We start from the raw sequence: 17,471 nt of genomic DNA, 5'->3' as shown, positions 1-17,471 counted from the left end.
CAATTCATACTCATCACAATCTTCTCTACATTTACTTAAAGATAATGATTGAATAAAACGGAAATTGAAATGCAATATGGAGCAAGAGTGAAACCTCTGAAGGAACCGGATGTAGCAGAATGTTATTGGAGCTAAAAAATGGCAACGATGAGGGCGAGATTACGGCGACCAGAGATGAATCCAAACGCGCACAAGAGAAATTCTGAGGCAAACGAGTAACCGAAAACATACTCACCACGTCACGGAGCGAAACCAAGTCTGAACACCAATTCATGTTTGATGAGAAGAAGCCACCAAAATCACACAAGAATTGCACGTAACAATCAACAATATCAACATCCATCACCGTCAAACTGAATGCAATACCAATTTGTCTTCCGTTGAGGACTTTCAACAAACACCTTGGAAGCAATATTCATATGTTGCAAGAACATAAACATACTCAATCATGAAATTCAAAGATTCAGAAACGCGAAAACAAATTTGAGCGATGAAGAATTCAAACAAGAAAACTGAATCGATCATGAAAGTGAACTCGAAATCGAAATGATAGGAGATGAATCAGTGTTCAATCAAAGAGCATATGATGGAATTGAATCAGAAAATGGAGTCCAATCAAGAAATCGAATTATCTTTCTCTGAAGAAACAAAACACAAACTGCGAAATCGAATTGAAATCGCAAAACCCTAAGATTTGGGGGAAAATTACAAGGACAAAACTGCTATTGAAACAGACTCGAAAGCACAATCGCAATTGCAAGAACTGAAATGAATGGAACAAGAAAATGAATTATTCAGAGATTGAAAAACTCGATCGATCATGAATTTGAGAAAGAAACTTAAATCAAAGATGAAATTGAATCAGATTGAAATCAAAAGAAAGACGATCGGGTCGAAGTAATCGAATTGCAAACAGAATCGCAAGTGAGAAGACAGAGAAAATGAATTTTCTCGAGAAAGTGAGAGAGAGAAAAAATGGAATGAGAAAGAAAAAGGAAGAGAAAATCAAAAGGAAGAGAAAATTAAATTTTCTCAAGAAAATGCAACGGAAAATATCCTTCAAGGTGGATACCAGATTAGCTCTGATACCATGTTAGGAAACATGACATCCATGATGGAGAGAAAAGCGTTGAAAGTGTATTATTGATAGTAAGGAGTAATGTTACAAATGATTGAATTAGCACATTAATTGGGTGGTTACAATTATATATACTACTATAGGACTAGTACTACTTGAAGCTAAACTATATCTCTAATAAAGGAGTTATTAGAAAGAAAAAAAATAACTAAGAAGGATTGTATATGAGAGAAATCTGCCGACACACCGATTTAAATCAGCAATTGTACATCTTATTATTTTCATTTTCTTGTGGGATCTAGTATATCATTCTTCTTACATCGATCCCTGATTCCAATCCAAGCCATGCCGATTTATTTGGTAATATATGGGTCTGATCACAATACATGCCACCACTACCAGTACCACCTAAATCCAACACGTATCCTTTTTTTTTTTTTTATGTAGTTTCTTATAGCGCGAAATTAATTTCTCACTATTTAAACACACGCTTAAACAAACCAACAACAAATACATTAAAGCAAATACATAATCAAAACATAAATATTTTGTATCAATCAACATGTTGGAAGAAATAATGTTTCAAAATCTGCCATATTCAATTCTAAACAAAATGCCACACGATCTAAATGCTACCCTTTTCACGTTTCTTTCCTTCTTCATCAGCATGCTGCTGGTGTTCAAGCTCAAAGTTAGAAGAAACAAATTAAATCTACCTCCATCCCCACCTAGATTGCCAATAATTGGCAACTACCTTCAACTAGGAACACTTCCTCATCGCTCTTTTCAATCTCTCTCACAAAAGTATGGTCCTCTAATGATGTTGCACCTTGGTCAGCTTCCTGTGTTGGTGGTTTCCTCAGTACATATGGCTAAGGAAGTCATGCAAACACATGCCATAGTTTTTGCGAACCGACCAAGCACAACATCGACAAAAGCCATATTCTATGGTGGTAAGGACATTGCGTTTGCATCTTATGGTGATACATGGAGACAGAAAAAGAAACTGTGTATGGATGAATTGTTGAGTCAGAAAAGGGTGCAATCAGTTCAGTTTATTAGAGAAGAGGAATCTGCTGCATTGGTTGATAAGATGCGTAAAGCTATGGGTTTGAGTAATGGTTGTTGCAGTGTGAACCTTAGTGAGATGGTGATTGAAACAACAAACAACATGATCTGTAGGTGCATATTTGGAAGGAAATATGATGATGAAGGTTGCAGATTGGGAGAGCTTGGCAGGAAGATAACGTCTCAAGTTTTAGATTTTAGTATGGAAGATTTGTTTCCTATGTTAGGTTGGGTTGATGTTCTCACTGGCCAAATTAAAAAATTAAAGGCTTCTTCTGAAGAAATGGATGATTTCCTTGATCGTGTAATTGTAGAGCATAAAATGTCTAGAAGGGACCCCACGAAGAAAGATTTCCTTGACATTCTCCTTCAACTTCAGGATGATGGTCTAACAGAGTTCGAGCTCACACAAAGTGACTTAAAAGCACTCTTACTGGTTTTTCTATCTATCCCTTTCTCCTCATGGAAAAATAAATCCACTGACAAATTATATCTAGGACCGTGATTATCACCTTGACATCAATATTTTTGATTTCATGATGACAATTTTTTCATGCAAATGCGCGCAACTGCAGAGACTAATCCCTCGAACTAGATAGCACGATGGCAATTTAAATATTGGTTTATTTAATCTCACCTAATCAAAGGCTCAAAATATATTAAGATAATGATTCATAAAACATCAGAAGTTTTTAAATTAGAATGAACTCATTGACCAACAATGGCTAGTAAGCATTATAATCTTGCAAGAATTTATTCTTTACTCAAGTATAAACTGTTTCTATTTCCATGATTTCAGGACATGTTTTTAGGAGGAAGTGACTCAACTTCAACAACAGTAGAATGGGCTATGGCAGAGCTTGTAAAAAATCCAGCCATAATGAAGAAAGCACAGGAAGAGGTAAGAAGGATTGTAGGGAATAAATCAAAAATAGAGGACAGTGATGTCAATCAAATGGAGTACATGAAATGTGTAATCAAAGAGACTTTGAGGATGCATCCTGCTGGTCCTCTTTTGGCTCCTAGAGAAACAACATCTAGTGTTAAAGTCGGAGGGTATGATATTCCTGATAAAACAACGGTATATATCAATGCATGGGTAATCCAGATGGACCCTGAAATTTGGGAAATGCCAGAAGGATTTCTACCCGAGAGATTTGAAAACAACAAGGTTAATTTCAATGGCCAAAACTTTCAATTTATCCCGTTTGGTTCTGGGAAAAGAAAATGCCCTGGTATGGCATTTGGGCTTGCTACCACCGAGTATATGCTTGCTACTCTTTTGTATTGGTTTGACTGGAAGCTACCTGCTAATGATGCACTACTTCAAGACATAGACATGACTGAGAAATTTGGGATCACAGTCACCAAGAAAGTTCCTTTGTGTCTACAACCAATACCATACAATAATTTCGAAGAATAATTTCACACTTCTTTTTACACTTGTTCATCTATAGTAACAAATAGGAGAGAAAATAAAAGTATTTATCTTTAAACATTGATCATCATAGCTTATTTTGATTTATGCTTAATGCAACGTGTAGTGAACAAATTTAGGTTCCAAGAATAGTGTTTGAACTCCACAATGTCCAATAATTGCAGTGTAAGGGTCAGTTGGTGAAACTTCGTCTTCAATAAGAGTAAAACAGTCTTGAGAGTCAAATTCATATGTGATATCTCTATAGCTAAGACCCCAAGTCATATGGAGACCATACAATATAGATTGAAATTCAGCACTGCTAGGAATTCCACAACTGCCAGCAAAACCAACCAACTAATTCCCATAAATAGTTCCTAAGAAGACCATCATATCTTGAATGCCTGGGTTTCCCAAGGGGACTGACATTCTTATTCAATTTAATGGAGTGACTAGTAGGACACCAAGAAACAAAACGGGGTGTGATGGAGACACTAGAGAAAACTTTTTTTTTTTTTTTTGTAATATTCAAGAGGCAGAGAAACATTGATATAGTGTTTAACATTTATGGACATTTAAAAAAACATAATATAATTATTGACGGAGGGAGGACCATACACAAAAACATGAAACATCAAATATTATAATCATGATTCCATGACCATTGGTTATACAAACTTCATTGATATTCTATCATATATATATATATATATATATTTTCCTATCACGATACTCCCTCCATTCCTTTTCTTTTGATGTTTTAGGTGATTGCACAAATATTAAGGAATCATTAAATTATAGGAATAATTGTATGGTTTATACTAAAATACCCTTACTTACTACTTGATTTTTTTCTCTCAAAATTCCAATCTCCATAATTATTGAAACTCACCACACAAATTGCATTTATTATTTAAACTTCCAATTTTCAAAGTGTGTTTTTCAACAAGGGTAAAATTGGATAAAAAGTATTAAAAATTCTAAAACATCAAAAGTTTTGGAATGAAGTTTAAGTTCTAAAACATCAAAAGAAAAAGAATGGAGGGAGTAGTGTGTAAGCATTGAATGATTTTCTCATTGTAAAGTCGATAAAAACATCTCCATTTATGAGTGACTGCAAAATTATTTAATTATTCATCCCATCCAATTCTTTATCACATTAGTAGAAAAGATAATAATAATGTGTATATAGTATTAAAAGAAAACATCAAAACAAATAAGTATTTGATATTTCTATAATAATATTGAAAATAAACAAACAAGTATTTCATAGTTTTCTTAGGATTTATTAATTAAATTATTAAAAACAATATTGAAAATAAACTTGTTAAAAAAACGAAAAAAAAAAAACGAAGGGAAACAGAAAGTGTAAAGTTAAAGGACCACTGTGTTCAGTCGGAAGCAGAGATAGGCACCGATGATACTAAAATAGAAAAGCCATCAAATTACTATTTTCAATCTTATAATAAACCCACAAGGGAGGGGAGCCAGCATAACTTTTTCTCTCCCCAGCCTCAAAAAAAGGAGGCATCATATTCATTATTCGTAGCCTTGCTCAATGCCTACCCCCAACCATCAGAACATAACTGATGCAACTGCATTAACATTCAAAACTTAAAGGATGCAACAAACAAGGCTGAACAAAACACCAATAAATAAATGTATGGCTTTCTGGTGGAGCATATAAAACATGTTGGAGTATAACGACTACCCATTAACATCTTCTAATCGAACCCACCACTCTAGCTACTAGCTAGTGTCGAGAGAAGTTTCCACCACCTCGTCTTGAGTGAGTTTGACCCCTCTCCCTAAATCTTCCCCCGGCATGATAGTTACCATCTTTAGGTCGTTCCGAGTTGTCTGATTTGCTGTCACCATGTGGCCAAACAGAGTGGTGCTCATAATGAAAGTTTGGAGGACCCTGTCTTTCCCAGATGTGATATCTGTCATCCTGCGCACGTGTTTTCCAATTTCCCTGAGATTCATGTCCCTTTCCAAAATGACTTTGGTTTCCATTTCTCCTCACCCCAGATGATGGGTGATGTTGATGCCTAGGATCCATACTTCTTGGAGCATGCTCACTTGAGCTAACAGCTACCTGATTTGGGGAGTGGGGGTGGCCTTTTGGTGGAGCATTTCTACTCTCTCTTAAAGCCTCCGGATTCCCAAAATTTGGAGCTTCTCTACCCTTGCTCTTCTCAGAGACTGATTGGCTGCAAGGTTGTGCCACAGGAGAGCTAGACTCCTTGTCCAGGTCATCTGGAAATGATAAACTGACATGAGGCGTAACCTCCTTTTTCTTTGATCTATTTCCTCTATGATTATTTGATGGCTGAAATATGGGTTGCATGTGCGATGACACATGTTCTCCAATACTTCGATTTTCCTTCAAAACAGCATTGATATCTGGTTGATTGTGCACAGAGGAAGATGTCAGTGTTTCAGATTTCCTTGTATCTGCAGCATTTTTCTTCTGATCAACATGGTTCACCTCTGTGCCCTTCTGTCGACTAAAAGGAACCCGCCTTTCCCTAACCGTTTCTTTATGATCTTTTGTAATAGAAAAAGAAACCGGAACAGCTGAAGCATGATTTTCTGGATTGTTTAAGCCACCAGGTTTACTAGCGTCATTGGCATGCTTCGATTGTCCTCTTGTTTCAGAAATCCGCACTTTCTGACGCTCCATCGGTATCTTAATATTCTGATAGGAGTTTGAACCATGCTCTGCTCCATCTAGCATGTCATGCACATCATTTGATTCTGCTGAATTCCTTAGCCGCCATGATCCATGTGCTTTTCCCTTCCAACCCCTAGACTGCCTGCTATCTCCATTTTTAGATTCCATGACAGAACCCACCATTCCAACACCTGAAATAGTATGCCGAGTTATGTGGGGGCCTTGAGAACCAGAATCATCTCTTTCAACACATTTATCCGTAGGAACCTGACTTTTTGAGGACACCATTTGTTGTGAACTTCCTTGCTGAGCCATTTCTTTTGCAACAGGTTTTGGAACATATCGCTCCATTTCAGCCCTCTTATTTTTTAAATTAAGCACCTGCTGATCACTCTTTGTAGGAACAATTGCCTCAATTTTACTTTTCTCACTTGATTCATCCAAGATCTCTATCTTGTTCGGTGGTTTAACAGGTGCCCACACCAAAGCCCCACTCCCATGGAATTTCTCTGCTTGTCTATTAACCTGCATGTTTCTTGGCATCCTACGAGAATGCTGTGATTTCAACAGGTTATTCTTTCTACTATAGGATTCTTCATTTTCTGAATATTTTTGCTCTGAATACTGGTTTGAATCTTTTGACAAGGATGTTGGCTGAAGTGAGCCCTGATCTAACTCTCTGTCTTCCCTGGGTTTATTTTCAACAGAGCTTGCAGTTGGTAATGCAGCCAAGGATGAAATCTCTTCAACTTTCTGTTTGTTTTTCCTATTCCTGTTCTTCTTCCTTTTCTGGTTAACAGATGACTCGACCATAGAAGTTGAATTCATGGGTAAGCCTGAGACAAAGGACGAACTTACTTCATTCGTAACAATGCTGGAAGATACATTAACATACGCCATAGTGTCATTCTCAGCTTTCGGGGAAGCTGAGGCGGTGGAAACATTTGAAGTCTTACTTAGAGAACGATTATGCTTTTGTTTATAACCTATTCTTCTCTGCTTTGAGACAACATTGTTTTGAGCCTGTAAAGCATCAGTAGCATCAGGCATTTCAGAAGAATTAGCTGCCCCTGATTTTCCCAATGCTGTTGCTGATTCAGAATGTTGAAATTCTTCTTGCTTATTCTGTAGGGGAGAATTAGCAGCATAAACTTTCTGCATTGACCCTTCCACAACTTCCGCACGCCTGCGTCCCTCCTCTGACCTCACTAGAGATTTAGCTTTTTGCTTTTTAGTCCGCTCCTCCTCATCCACCTGCAGTTGCTTAGTCTGTTGCTTGGACAACACGTTTCCCTCCTCTGACCTCACTAATGATTTAGCTTTTTGCTTTTTAGTCCGCTCCTCCTCATCCACCTGCAGTTGCTTAGTCTGTTGCTTGGACAACACTTTTGTTTTGGCACGCTGAAGATTTTAAAATTGTGGCAGAGTTAAATACAAGCATAACAAGTAGTATGTACAAAAATGGTGTATGCATTACCTGTTCACGGCTATCAGCTGAATCAGATAAGGTTTGTATAGATTCTCTTTCACGCCTCATGTGGCTATAGAACCCAGACCTTTCATAGGCACCAACTGATATCTGATGCTCGCCAACAAGAAAGTTAGATGTTTCCAGCTGTGTACCTGATAAAGTTGAAGAATCTCTGACTCCAGATCTCTTCCGCCCACCATCAGCATCTTGAGTATCGAGCCTTCGCTTCTGATGATTGCTTCTGGTTTGCATGCCATGAGAAATTTGCCTGTGCAAGAGCATTTCAATACTTTCACCACGATAAATGAACCACAATTAGAGCAGTTGATATCAAGAAGTTATGGCCAACCTGGATGTAGCTGTTCTACTAATAGATGATGATTCAAAATTCTTTTCGCCTCCAAAAGCACCAACTCCACGAGCAGCTGGATTTTTAACTTCAGTGACAAGGGTTGTCTCAGGAGACACAACACCGGCACGAGCTTCATTTCCCACATGGCCACCAGTGTGAAACTTATTTCTCCTCTCCTCTTTACTTTTAGTAGAAGAGTTTTCCCTGGCTTTTGCATTTAAAGCCTCTATCTTCTGAATCAGAATGGAATGGGCAGACGGTCTTGAGGCAATTCCTAGTGTATTAGAAGCTACACCATCCAATTTCCTTTCCGAAAAATTATCAAATTTATTTAAGTTTCCTATGCTTTCAAGAGATTTGGCATTATTGACAGAAATAGATCCTTGAATTCCCGAAGTTTGAGAAGAAGCTTCTTTGCCACGAGCACTTGTCCTCCTTAAATCCATATCCATGTTCCTTCTGCAATCATTCTCCGGGACAAGAATTTTTGGTTGGTCCCTCACATTGGCATATGACGGATTCGTTGTTAACGAGTCCTCCAAGTTTGTTGGTTCATTTTTTCCATCCAACTTGTTATGTTGCTTAAGAAGAACTCTACATGGTCTGGCGGTATCAGGAGTATGACTGGATTCTACCGGCTCTGATGCCAATGGTTTTCCAGCAGGACCATGTCCACCAGATCTACCGTGTGAATTGCCAGGCTCAGGTGGATTATGACTTGGGTTCCTATTCTGAACAGAGGGTCCAGTTGCCATTCCCATGAAAGGAACACCTCGTTCATTAGAAGTACAATAGCCCATTGGAGCACCATAGTATCCTTCATAGGCCATAGGGCCAGGATAGAAACCAGGTCTCAATGGCATACCCGGAGGAATGTGAGCATCAGGCATATGGGGCATATAGACTTCTCCATTCTTATGCTGCCCTGTTGGACCACTTCCAGGAGGGGGAACTTGAAGTTGATTGGCAAGACCAGTTAGTGGAATATGTGGACGATAATATGGAAATGGTTCAATTGGGAAGCCACCCGGAGCAACAGGAACTCCAAATGGAGAACCATTAGGAGGACCTCTGAACCAAATATCACCTTGATGGCTATTTACTGGAGCACCACGCCAAACATCAAAATGCTGAGGAAGAATACCAGCATTGGGATAGGGATGTAGATTCCCCTGCCATTTCTCTATTCCTGGCCTCATACCATCTTCATTGAAAGCCTGATAGTCTCTTCTCCGAAAATTTTCGGTTTCACCCTTCTCATTTGCACGAATAGAAACATCATCTGTAACACAAGCAACATAAAATCATGACTATCCATGATAACAAAATCCTAGAAGCAGAAATAGGAAGAATCATAACTAAACCAACATATTAATATAACAGCAAGATCATGAAGACAGACCAACAATTGAGGTCTCATTTTTCTCGTTCCCAAGTACAGCAGAAGAGCCAGGCCACATATGAGAACCATGGTCTGCCATCGGTACACAGGTTTTTCACAACAAACGATAAATAAAATCTCAACAATTTCTGAAGTCAATAATTAGATCTCAGCAAATATATTCCCTAACATCTTGAAGCCACAGCAGCATATAATAGTTTAAATCTCAACTGTTTCAAAATTTATGCCATACAAAACTAAAGAACATAGCAGCAAAAACACTTGGGCAAAATATAGTAGAAACTTGAATTGATAAAGAAAAAGTAAATTCGAAATTCCAGACTTATAGCACTACACTAACATGTATATAAGCAACTAAATTTAAACCAGCGTTGTTAAATAAACGGAATAGCGCCGCTATACCACTATTACACATCGGGATTTTGAGCAACCGTCACAAAAGCTGATACGCTATTACGATTCCGCTACCCCTGCAATAGCAGAGGCTTTTTGCATATCGGAGATAGCGGTTATGGCTTACATAGTGGAAGATTATCTTATTAAAATATTAAAAATAAAATAATGTTGAGCCAGTGATGAGTTTGGGTCTCATATAACCCCTAAACCCCATCACCAAGGTAACCTCTCATTACTAGACCACTGCTGCCTCTCCATCTTCTCCCTACACTTCATACCTTATCTCCTTCAAAACATTGATTCTGAGGATTCAATTGAAGAAATTGAAGGAGATGCCTAACTAACTGAAAATGAGGATAATGATTATGTTGGGGAAGAGGAGAATAATTAGATCTTTTCATCTTTTATCACTAGTTAGAACTACAAGTTATTAGTTTTTTGAACTATTGAGATTTCCGTTAATGCTTTGGTTGTGTTTGGTAACACACATAAGCTAGCTTATTGGACTAGCTTATAAGCTTGTTTTGATAGAATAAGACGTGTTTAGTAAATAGCTTTTCTCACTAGCTTATAGTGTTTTTTGAGATGCTATTTCAAGTAGCTTTTGAGCTTAGCTAATAGCTTTTTCTATTTTCTTCCAATTTTAACCCTATTAATTTAATTTAATTATTTTTTAATAAAACAACTACCCATGTCCATATCTACCAGGGTGTAAAGACGGATCACTCTGTCTCACACACGATGTTTCTATGGTTTATACAATGGGGGCATTTGTGTAATTATAATGTCGATTCCTAGGTTTCTACATCGCAAGCCAAACATATTTTACTTGTTCCCTGGAATTATTTTTAAAAAGGTTCCCAGGAATTAAACAATTAACCAAACACTTTTTTCTAGATGTTCTGGGAAGAAAAAAAAAATAACCTTTAAATTCCTGGAGAAGTTAATACCTAGGAATAAATTTTGTAACCCTCAAACAAACGTCCCCTTAAGGAACGCTTTATACTTTTTTTTTTAAGAAACGCTTTATATTTGGTTATAACTAGCCTATGTTCGTTGTAACATTTTGTATATTCTTGCTCACATTTTTTTTGTTACCTTGCTTATATTTTTGAGATTCATAAAAGCTGTGGATGGAAAATTTTTGGATGATTAAAAATCAAAGAAAATTTTTTTGGGGACTACAACCAAATGCTGGACACCACCAAAAAAAAAAAAAACCAAATGTTGGAATATTTATAAGGATGAAAAACATATTTAACCATAAATTAAAATATTAAAAAATAAATACATTAGTAAAAGAATCTGTGTGTAAGAAAAAATTGCAAAAGCAAATTAGAGAAACATGTCCTTTTATGTAATTTTATATTTATCGGCTACTTCAACAGCTAATTTTACCAAACACTTTAATTTTAATAAACTAGCTTTTCAGCTATAAGCTGTCAGCTATAAGACATCAGCTATCAGCTAGCATATAGCTTATTTTTACCAAACACACCCTTTGTTTTCTATACAATTATTTGTATTTTCACTATGCGGTTTCCGCTACGCTATGTTGCTATCCACTATTTCTCATAGTGGAGTTTTGGCGATCCGTTACTTTGCCGCCCATAAACTTTTTCCTTTTTATTTAAAAAAGTTATTAAGGAAAGAATAGTACAAATCTAGATGATAAGACCACCTCACAAAAAAAAATGCAAATGAAAACACCTAGAAACTAAGAGAGCAAGTCATGTAATAGAGTATGTCAATCTTTCTGCATGTCTAACACGGAAAAAGAACACCACTAAAGCTTCCCCCAAACCAGAACATGGCAGATAGTGGGCATAAATGATATTTCTAATCAAAAAACCATTAACCTTCTGGGTGCATATAACTACAACGGCTACTGAGAAGAACTCAAGGGGAAAATTGAGAGGAGACGGGGAATGGCACCAGATAATTAAGAAAAGTAAATAACATAAACAGGAAACCTAAAAACTGTAGACAAAATCATTGTTTTGAAAATTAACAAAATACAAATGTGACCAAGATCGAAGAATTCAGCACTATTATCAATGTAAAACTGTTGATCAATATAAAGCCATAATAACCTTAGTACTGATAATAGTTATGCATAATATGCTACCTTGCAACTCAAAATTATGTACAGACTCTTCCTTCTCAGAACCAAGAGTAGGAAAATCTCCAGAGCTCAAAGAAAAATGATCATTCTTGCGTTGTGTTATTCCCTACATTAAGACAGTAGTACATATCAGACACAAATGAAAAATCAACTTTGATAACATCGCTTCAAATAATTACAACACAAGGATTTCAAACAAATTTGGAAAGAGTTAATGACTCAACTTATTTTTACAAATAACAAAGTTAAATACTACTGTAGCATTACTTTTACTAGTACAACTCCAAACCCGCTAAAATAAGGATGTGTTTGTCAAATAATTTAGAAAACGCATTCCTGGAATATATGGGTAGGAAATGCATATTTCGGGAATGGATCCTATCTGTTTTTTTTTAAGAAGCCAAACTAGCCCACCGAAATTGGCAATGGATTCTCTCATTTGACACGAGGGTCCATTGAAATTCTCACCTTCCATTGAAAAGGAGAGATGAAGAGAATTTACAATGAAATAAAAAGAGGAGATTTAAGGATGAAAATTTGGAAACTTGAGAGAACATGAGGGGGGGAAATTGAGGATCCATTCTCGTGTATACCTATGTTTGTTACAGGGTTAAAAATTTATTCCTAAGTGGTTGGGAAATTATATTCCAGTGGGAAGGGATGAAATTTTATATTAAGATTTTCTAAAAATTCCTATTATAACTACCTCAACATCCCACTTTTATTTATTACTCTTGGGCATGTTATCCATGTTAGCCAAATACTTTTTAAAAGGTGCCCAGTAATAGTACTCGCATCATGGTATAACAAGGGAAATTATTTCAATAAATAAATCCTGAAAATTTCAAAGAAATGCAGCCTATGACTACTAACCAAAGTTACATAAGGAAATAAAGCAGGGAATATATTGAAATCTAGAAACAACTCCTAAGATTACTTTCTCAGTTAGATAACTGAATGTTTCCACAATATTTTATAAAAAAAAAATATATCAAAAAATAAAGACATTATCAATCTAAGTAATAATCTAGATACAACAGCAAAAACAGAATACACCATAGAAGGAAGTTTTTTATTTTTAAAGATATGGTGCAGTCAATTAAAAAAATGATCAATATGAATAAACTTGAGATCAAAATTAGCATACTGTTAACTGTGAGGTGCTAAGTAGTAAGTGCACGTCACAGCCAAAAGAAATGAAAAAAAAAAAAGGAAAAAACAGAACAAAAAATGTGTTGAGTCAGACCTGTGAACAAGGGCAAAAAGAGTGGAACCAAATCAATAAAGAACAGCTGTGAATAAGCAGAGGGGTAATGACAATTAGTAAGTTGCTGGAAAATGCCAGGATTGGGGCAAAAAACATGTTTGGGAAGAAGATAGGACTTGGCCAGAAAACCATTGACTCGTTGGAAAATCACAGGAAAACGGGTGGGCAGCTGAAAGTAGAAAAGGGGTGGGAGTGGGCAGGACAGTCGATTTTCCTAGAAGAGGAAAACAGAAAGAAGGGCAAAGTGGGATCTTCATGCATGTAGTAGCCGCAACACTGCAACAGTAACTGTGATGGACATGTCACCGTCAAAATGTGACGCACGCCTGCCTCTGCATGTCACAGAGAGGTCATGAAACATGCTGCAGAGCAGTAACGCCATGATTGTCAACTAAATTTTGAGTTGAATGTCGAATACAACACGCACAACCAAAGCCCTTTTCCCACTAAATGGTGTAAGCCATATGAATTAAACATCACTAGTGTGTTCTGTCCAAAACAACCGTCCAATATATTTTAAAATAATTTTAAGATACAATAAAAATGTTCTGACATATTTTTTTAGATATTCTAATACTTCCATTAATCTTACCCTAGAAACTATGCCCAGTGACAAGCTATGTATTGTTCCTAAACCATAGTAAGGTAGATTCTATAAAATAGAAAATTATTGGGTACAGAAATTCTGTAGCCAATAATTTTCTATTTTATAGAATCTACCTTATATCACAACAAAAGCATTGTATAAAGTGACCAATGATAGTATCATAAGCCTCGACTGCAAAAAAGAACAGAAGCCTACCAGTTTTTCTGTGGTTCTAGGAACATTCTGAGCCACTGAATTTTCAGTCACGTGTTCAGCAAATCGAGATAATTCTGAACTACCAGGTCTTGTTTCAGCACTGCGAGGACGCAGTGGTGCCTGAGAAGTCTGACTTGATGTTGGTACACCAGATGATGATGAAGGCCGAGAGTTTGACCCCCATGCTCTACTAGTTAGCTCAGAGGCTCTATCACTACCAGAAGTTGAAGGCCGGGTTCCACTTCCACCAGATGATGGACGGGCACTTAGTTGACTTGGTGAACTAGTCCCACCACTGGCACTTGGAGATACAGAAGAACCCCATGCATTTAATGCCGAAGATGGTGATTTACTGCCCCAGCTGAGGGAACCCCTAACCAACATAAGACAAGACAAGAATCAATTACCTAGTCTAGATGAACAAAGGCAGCAGAAAACGACTTACTAGCCAGATAATAAAATATCTACTCACTTGGGTACAATCTCCACATTTGGGTCCAGACCATGATTTTCTAGCCTTAAAACAAAAGAAAATAAACATGTTTATATCATGATCCAACCATATTGGTCAACGGAGAAGGTAAATAGTTCAGCCAGAAATCATTTACCTCTGACTGGGTAAATTTATAGGTTTTGGAACAGCAACTTTCCCCAACACGGTCATACCACCTCTTCTGGTGGAAGAGGCCCACCTGTGCAATATTATCATTATTAACTTCTATTCAGCCAATTAATGAAAACACATTCATGTGCACAATCAAAATTTGAAACCTCGTCACTTTAGGAACCAAGTGGTTAGCATGAGAATCATATCACATAAAAAAAGTTTTGTTATCTACAAGGACATATCACAAGATGATATGCATAACAAAGCACAAATTAGCTTTTGAATACCCAAATCCCTCATTACTATCCCATTTCTAGTGGCTTCCAATGCACATAAGTCCACAAGTACCTTCTCTCCCAGTTCAACATGCTTGATGTCGTCCTCTGGTTGTCTCCACACGGTCATTCAATCCAATTTAACGGCCTGATGACAAAGAGACGGTGAGATATTGCAATTATTTATGCATACATTTGCCATTAACATAACTTTCAAATTTCCGACAACCGGTCTTGTTACTACTATCTAAAAATTCTAAGCACTTATCCACAATCAAAATTAAGGACATTTTCATGCTCACAACACATTAGCACGTGCTACAGCCTACAGCAAGTTCATCAAACATAACCGTTTTCAGAAATGTGGATTTAACAAACATCACATGCATAAGACAACACGTTCAGAGTGTTAAGCAGGGTCCGAATGAAAAATTAACAAATTAACAAGTTGTTAAACATGGTTTGCAATTGAATTGGAATGCACGGTTATTGATATTTTTGAAAGGAGAAAAACCTTGCGTAAAATGAGGAGAAAGAGAAGTGGTTCGTAGAAACCCTAGCGAAGCGATTGAAGAGAAAAAGGAAGAAATGAGCTTGGGGAATGTGAGTTTTGAGAGAGAGAGATCTACGAGAGTAGTGTTTTCGATAACGGTAACGGTAACGGTTTGGATTTGGAATCGTAGAGATTGAAGAGAGCTTAACCTAGAACAGTAGAAAGAACTAGTTCAAAACTTGCGTATTTTTTTTTTTTTTTTTGGTTACAAAGCTAAAGAAGAAACAAAAAAAAAAACAGGAGAAAAGAAAAACAGACAAAAGGAAGCCTATGCTCTTGGGAAGAAAGTTCCCATGGCGTCGCTTCTAATCAAAGGGAGGAGGTCGCTCGGAGGAGTAGCATGGATAGAGAGCTCTGCATTGGAGTTGGCCCCAAGCTTCGCCATGAAGTCGGCGCACTGATTTCCTTCCCGGAGGCAATGACGGATGGTGAAGTTTCTTGAGGACAGGAGCTCTTTTATATCATGGATTAAAACAGCATAAACATGATAATTCGAAACATGATCAGTGAGGAGACTTATGGAGAGCAGGGAATCTGAATAGCACACCAAATCATCTATGCCCATTTCCACAGCTAGACGAAGGCCCTGTTGTATTGCCGTGAGCTCGGCAAACAAGATATCAGCTGATATAGGGATGAATCCAGAGAAACCCGATAGATAGAAACCTGCAGCATTACGAATAGTTCCACCGAAGCCAGCTCGAAAAGGCACACCTAAGCAACTACCGTCGACATTAAGCACATGACCGCTGTAGTTATCTTGATTCCATCGAACCATGCGCTCTTGGTGATTGGCAGTCGCGGTTTGGAAGCTTTCGTCTATGGATGTAGCTGTGTCGTGAATGAGAAAACTCAACCGAGGGAGAGGCCAAGTTTCATGGTTAAGGCACATCAAATTACGGTGTCTCCATGTCCACCAGAGGCCGGCAAGGAAAGTTGAGGGACGAGTGCCATTTGCATTATTCTTTAACCAGTTATACACACAGCTTTCTGCAAAGAACTCTTGAGCTATGAACCCGAGATTATGCCAGATAACGGAAGAAAACCTGCAGTCCCGTAAACAGTGTAATATAGTTTCCTCATTCTCTCCGCATCTCGAGCAGGTTGCAACAGGCGCAATATTACGGTGGTGCAGCAGAGATAGAGTAGGTATAGCATTGTGACACGCAAGCCAAATAAGCAGCTTGAATTTCTCAGGCATCTTCAATCTCCAGATCCAAGACCAAGATAAATTAGTTTGGTTATTTGAAAAGGAAATTGAATTTTGCAGCAGCCAAGAGTACCCACTTTTGGTGGTGTAGACGCCATTTTTATTGTGGCTCCATATGAAAGCATCCTCCACCATGTCGTTGAAATTCATATGAGTGATATTTATGTAGTCAGCTATTTCCGGTGGTAGAGTAGTGTAGAGAACATGAGTGTGCTGCCCGTTGTATATGAATACATCTTTAACTGAAAGATGGAGATCATGTATGTCAATAATAGGGACAAGCGATCCAATAACGCCATGGGGGCTCCAGTCGTGAAACCAAAAAGAGGAGGATCCTGAACCAACACGCCAGTGGTATCCGTTACGAAGAATATCTTTGGCTTTGATGATGGAGGACCAAGAGGGAGAACTGTTGCTGTTGGAGGTGGCATGAAGAAAATTCTTTCCTGTTGTGTACTTGTCTGAGAGAAGGTTAACCCACAATTTGTTTGTCGATTGGACCATATCCCACACAAGTTTCCCAAGTAGACAAGTATTAGCATCTCTTGCTGTTCGAACACCCAATCCACCAAGTTGTTTCGGACTAGTGACCTTTTTCCAATTCACAAGATGAATTCCTTTGTTATTTGTTCCTTTCCAAATGAAATTCCGAGTTGTCTGATCAATACTATCACAAATATTTTGGGGAAGCCAATTAATCTGCATATAGTAAGTAGGAATGGAGGATAAAACAGATGTTGCAAGAGTTAATCTACCTGTTCTGTTTAGGAG

The 17,471-nt window shown here is 37.5% G+C and overlaps 2 protein-coding genes across 2 annotated transcripts; one reads left to right on the top strand and one right to left on the bottom strand.

Moving 5' to 3' along the window:
• Positions 1-1,492: 1,492 nt before the first annotated feature.
• LOC146940346 (phenylacetaldehyde oxime monooxygenase CYP71AN24-like) lies at positions 1,493-3,648 on the top strand. Its single transcript, XM_085754018.1, has 2 exons — positions 1,493-2,582; positions 2,946-3,648. Exons 1-2 carry the CDS (start codon positions 1,641-1,643, stop codon positions 3,567-3,569), a joined length of 1,566 nt encoding a protein of 521 aa, XP_085610144.1. The 5' UTR covers positions 1,493-1,640; the 3' UTR covers positions 3,570-3,648.
• Positions 3,649-4,984: 1,336 nt separating this feature from the next.
• LOC146940345 (protein MODIFIER OF SNC1 1-like) lies at positions 4,985-15,677 on the bottom strand. Its single transcript, XM_085754054.1, has 9 exons — positions 15,452-15,677; positions 15,011-15,085; positions 14,664-14,747; positions 14,528-14,572; positions 14,056-14,428; positions 11,990-12,092; positions 8,061-9,345; positions 7,718-7,979; positions 4,985-7,641 (listed from the first exon to the last, which is right to left on the bottom strand). Exons 2-9 carry the CDS (start codon positions 15,028-15,030, stop codon positions 5,317-5,319), a joined length of 4,497 nt encoding a protein of 1,498 aa, XP_085610180.1. The 5' UTR covers positions 15,031-15,085; positions 15,452-15,677; the 3' UTR covers positions 4,985-5,316.
• Positions 15,678-17,471: the final 1,794 nt, after the last annotated feature.

This window comes from Medicago sativa, chromosome 3 (assembly GCF_051527215.1).
Source record: "Medicago sativa cultivar Bolivia chromosome 3, Bolivia_mono, whole genome shotgun sequence".
Taxonomy (NCBI): domain Eukaryota; kingdom Viridiplantae; phylum Streptophyta; class Magnoliopsida; order Fabales; family Fabaceae; genus Medicago; species Medicago sativa.
The sequence above is the reverse complement of the archived record's forward strand: the minus strand, read 5'-3'. Positions and strand labels throughout refer to the sequence as shown.

What these genes read in the sequence shown, in the direction of transcription:
- LOC146940346 (XM_085754018.1), top strand. Translation starts at nt 1,641, where the DNA reads ATGTTGGAAGAAATAATGTTTCAAAATCTGCCATATTCAATTCTAAAC. An exon ending in ACTTAAAAGCACTCTTACTG is followed by an intron (nt 2,583 to 2,945) that starts GTTTTTCTATCT and finishes CCATGATTTCAG; the next exon opens with GACATGTTTTTAGGAGGAAG.
- LOC146940345 (XM_085754054.1), bottom strand. Translation starts at nt 15,030, where the DNA reads ATGTTGAACTGGGAGAGAAG. An exon ending in CTAGAACCACAGAAAAACTG is followed by an intron (nt 12,093 to 14,055) that starts GTAGGCTTCTGT and finishes GTCTTAATGTAG; the next exon opens with GGAATAACACAACGCAAGAA. An exon ending in ACATAATTTTGAGTTGCAAG is followed by an intron (nt 9,346 to 11,989) that starts GTAGCATATTAT and finishes CTTGTGTTACAG; the next exon opens with ATGATGTTTCTATTCGTGCA.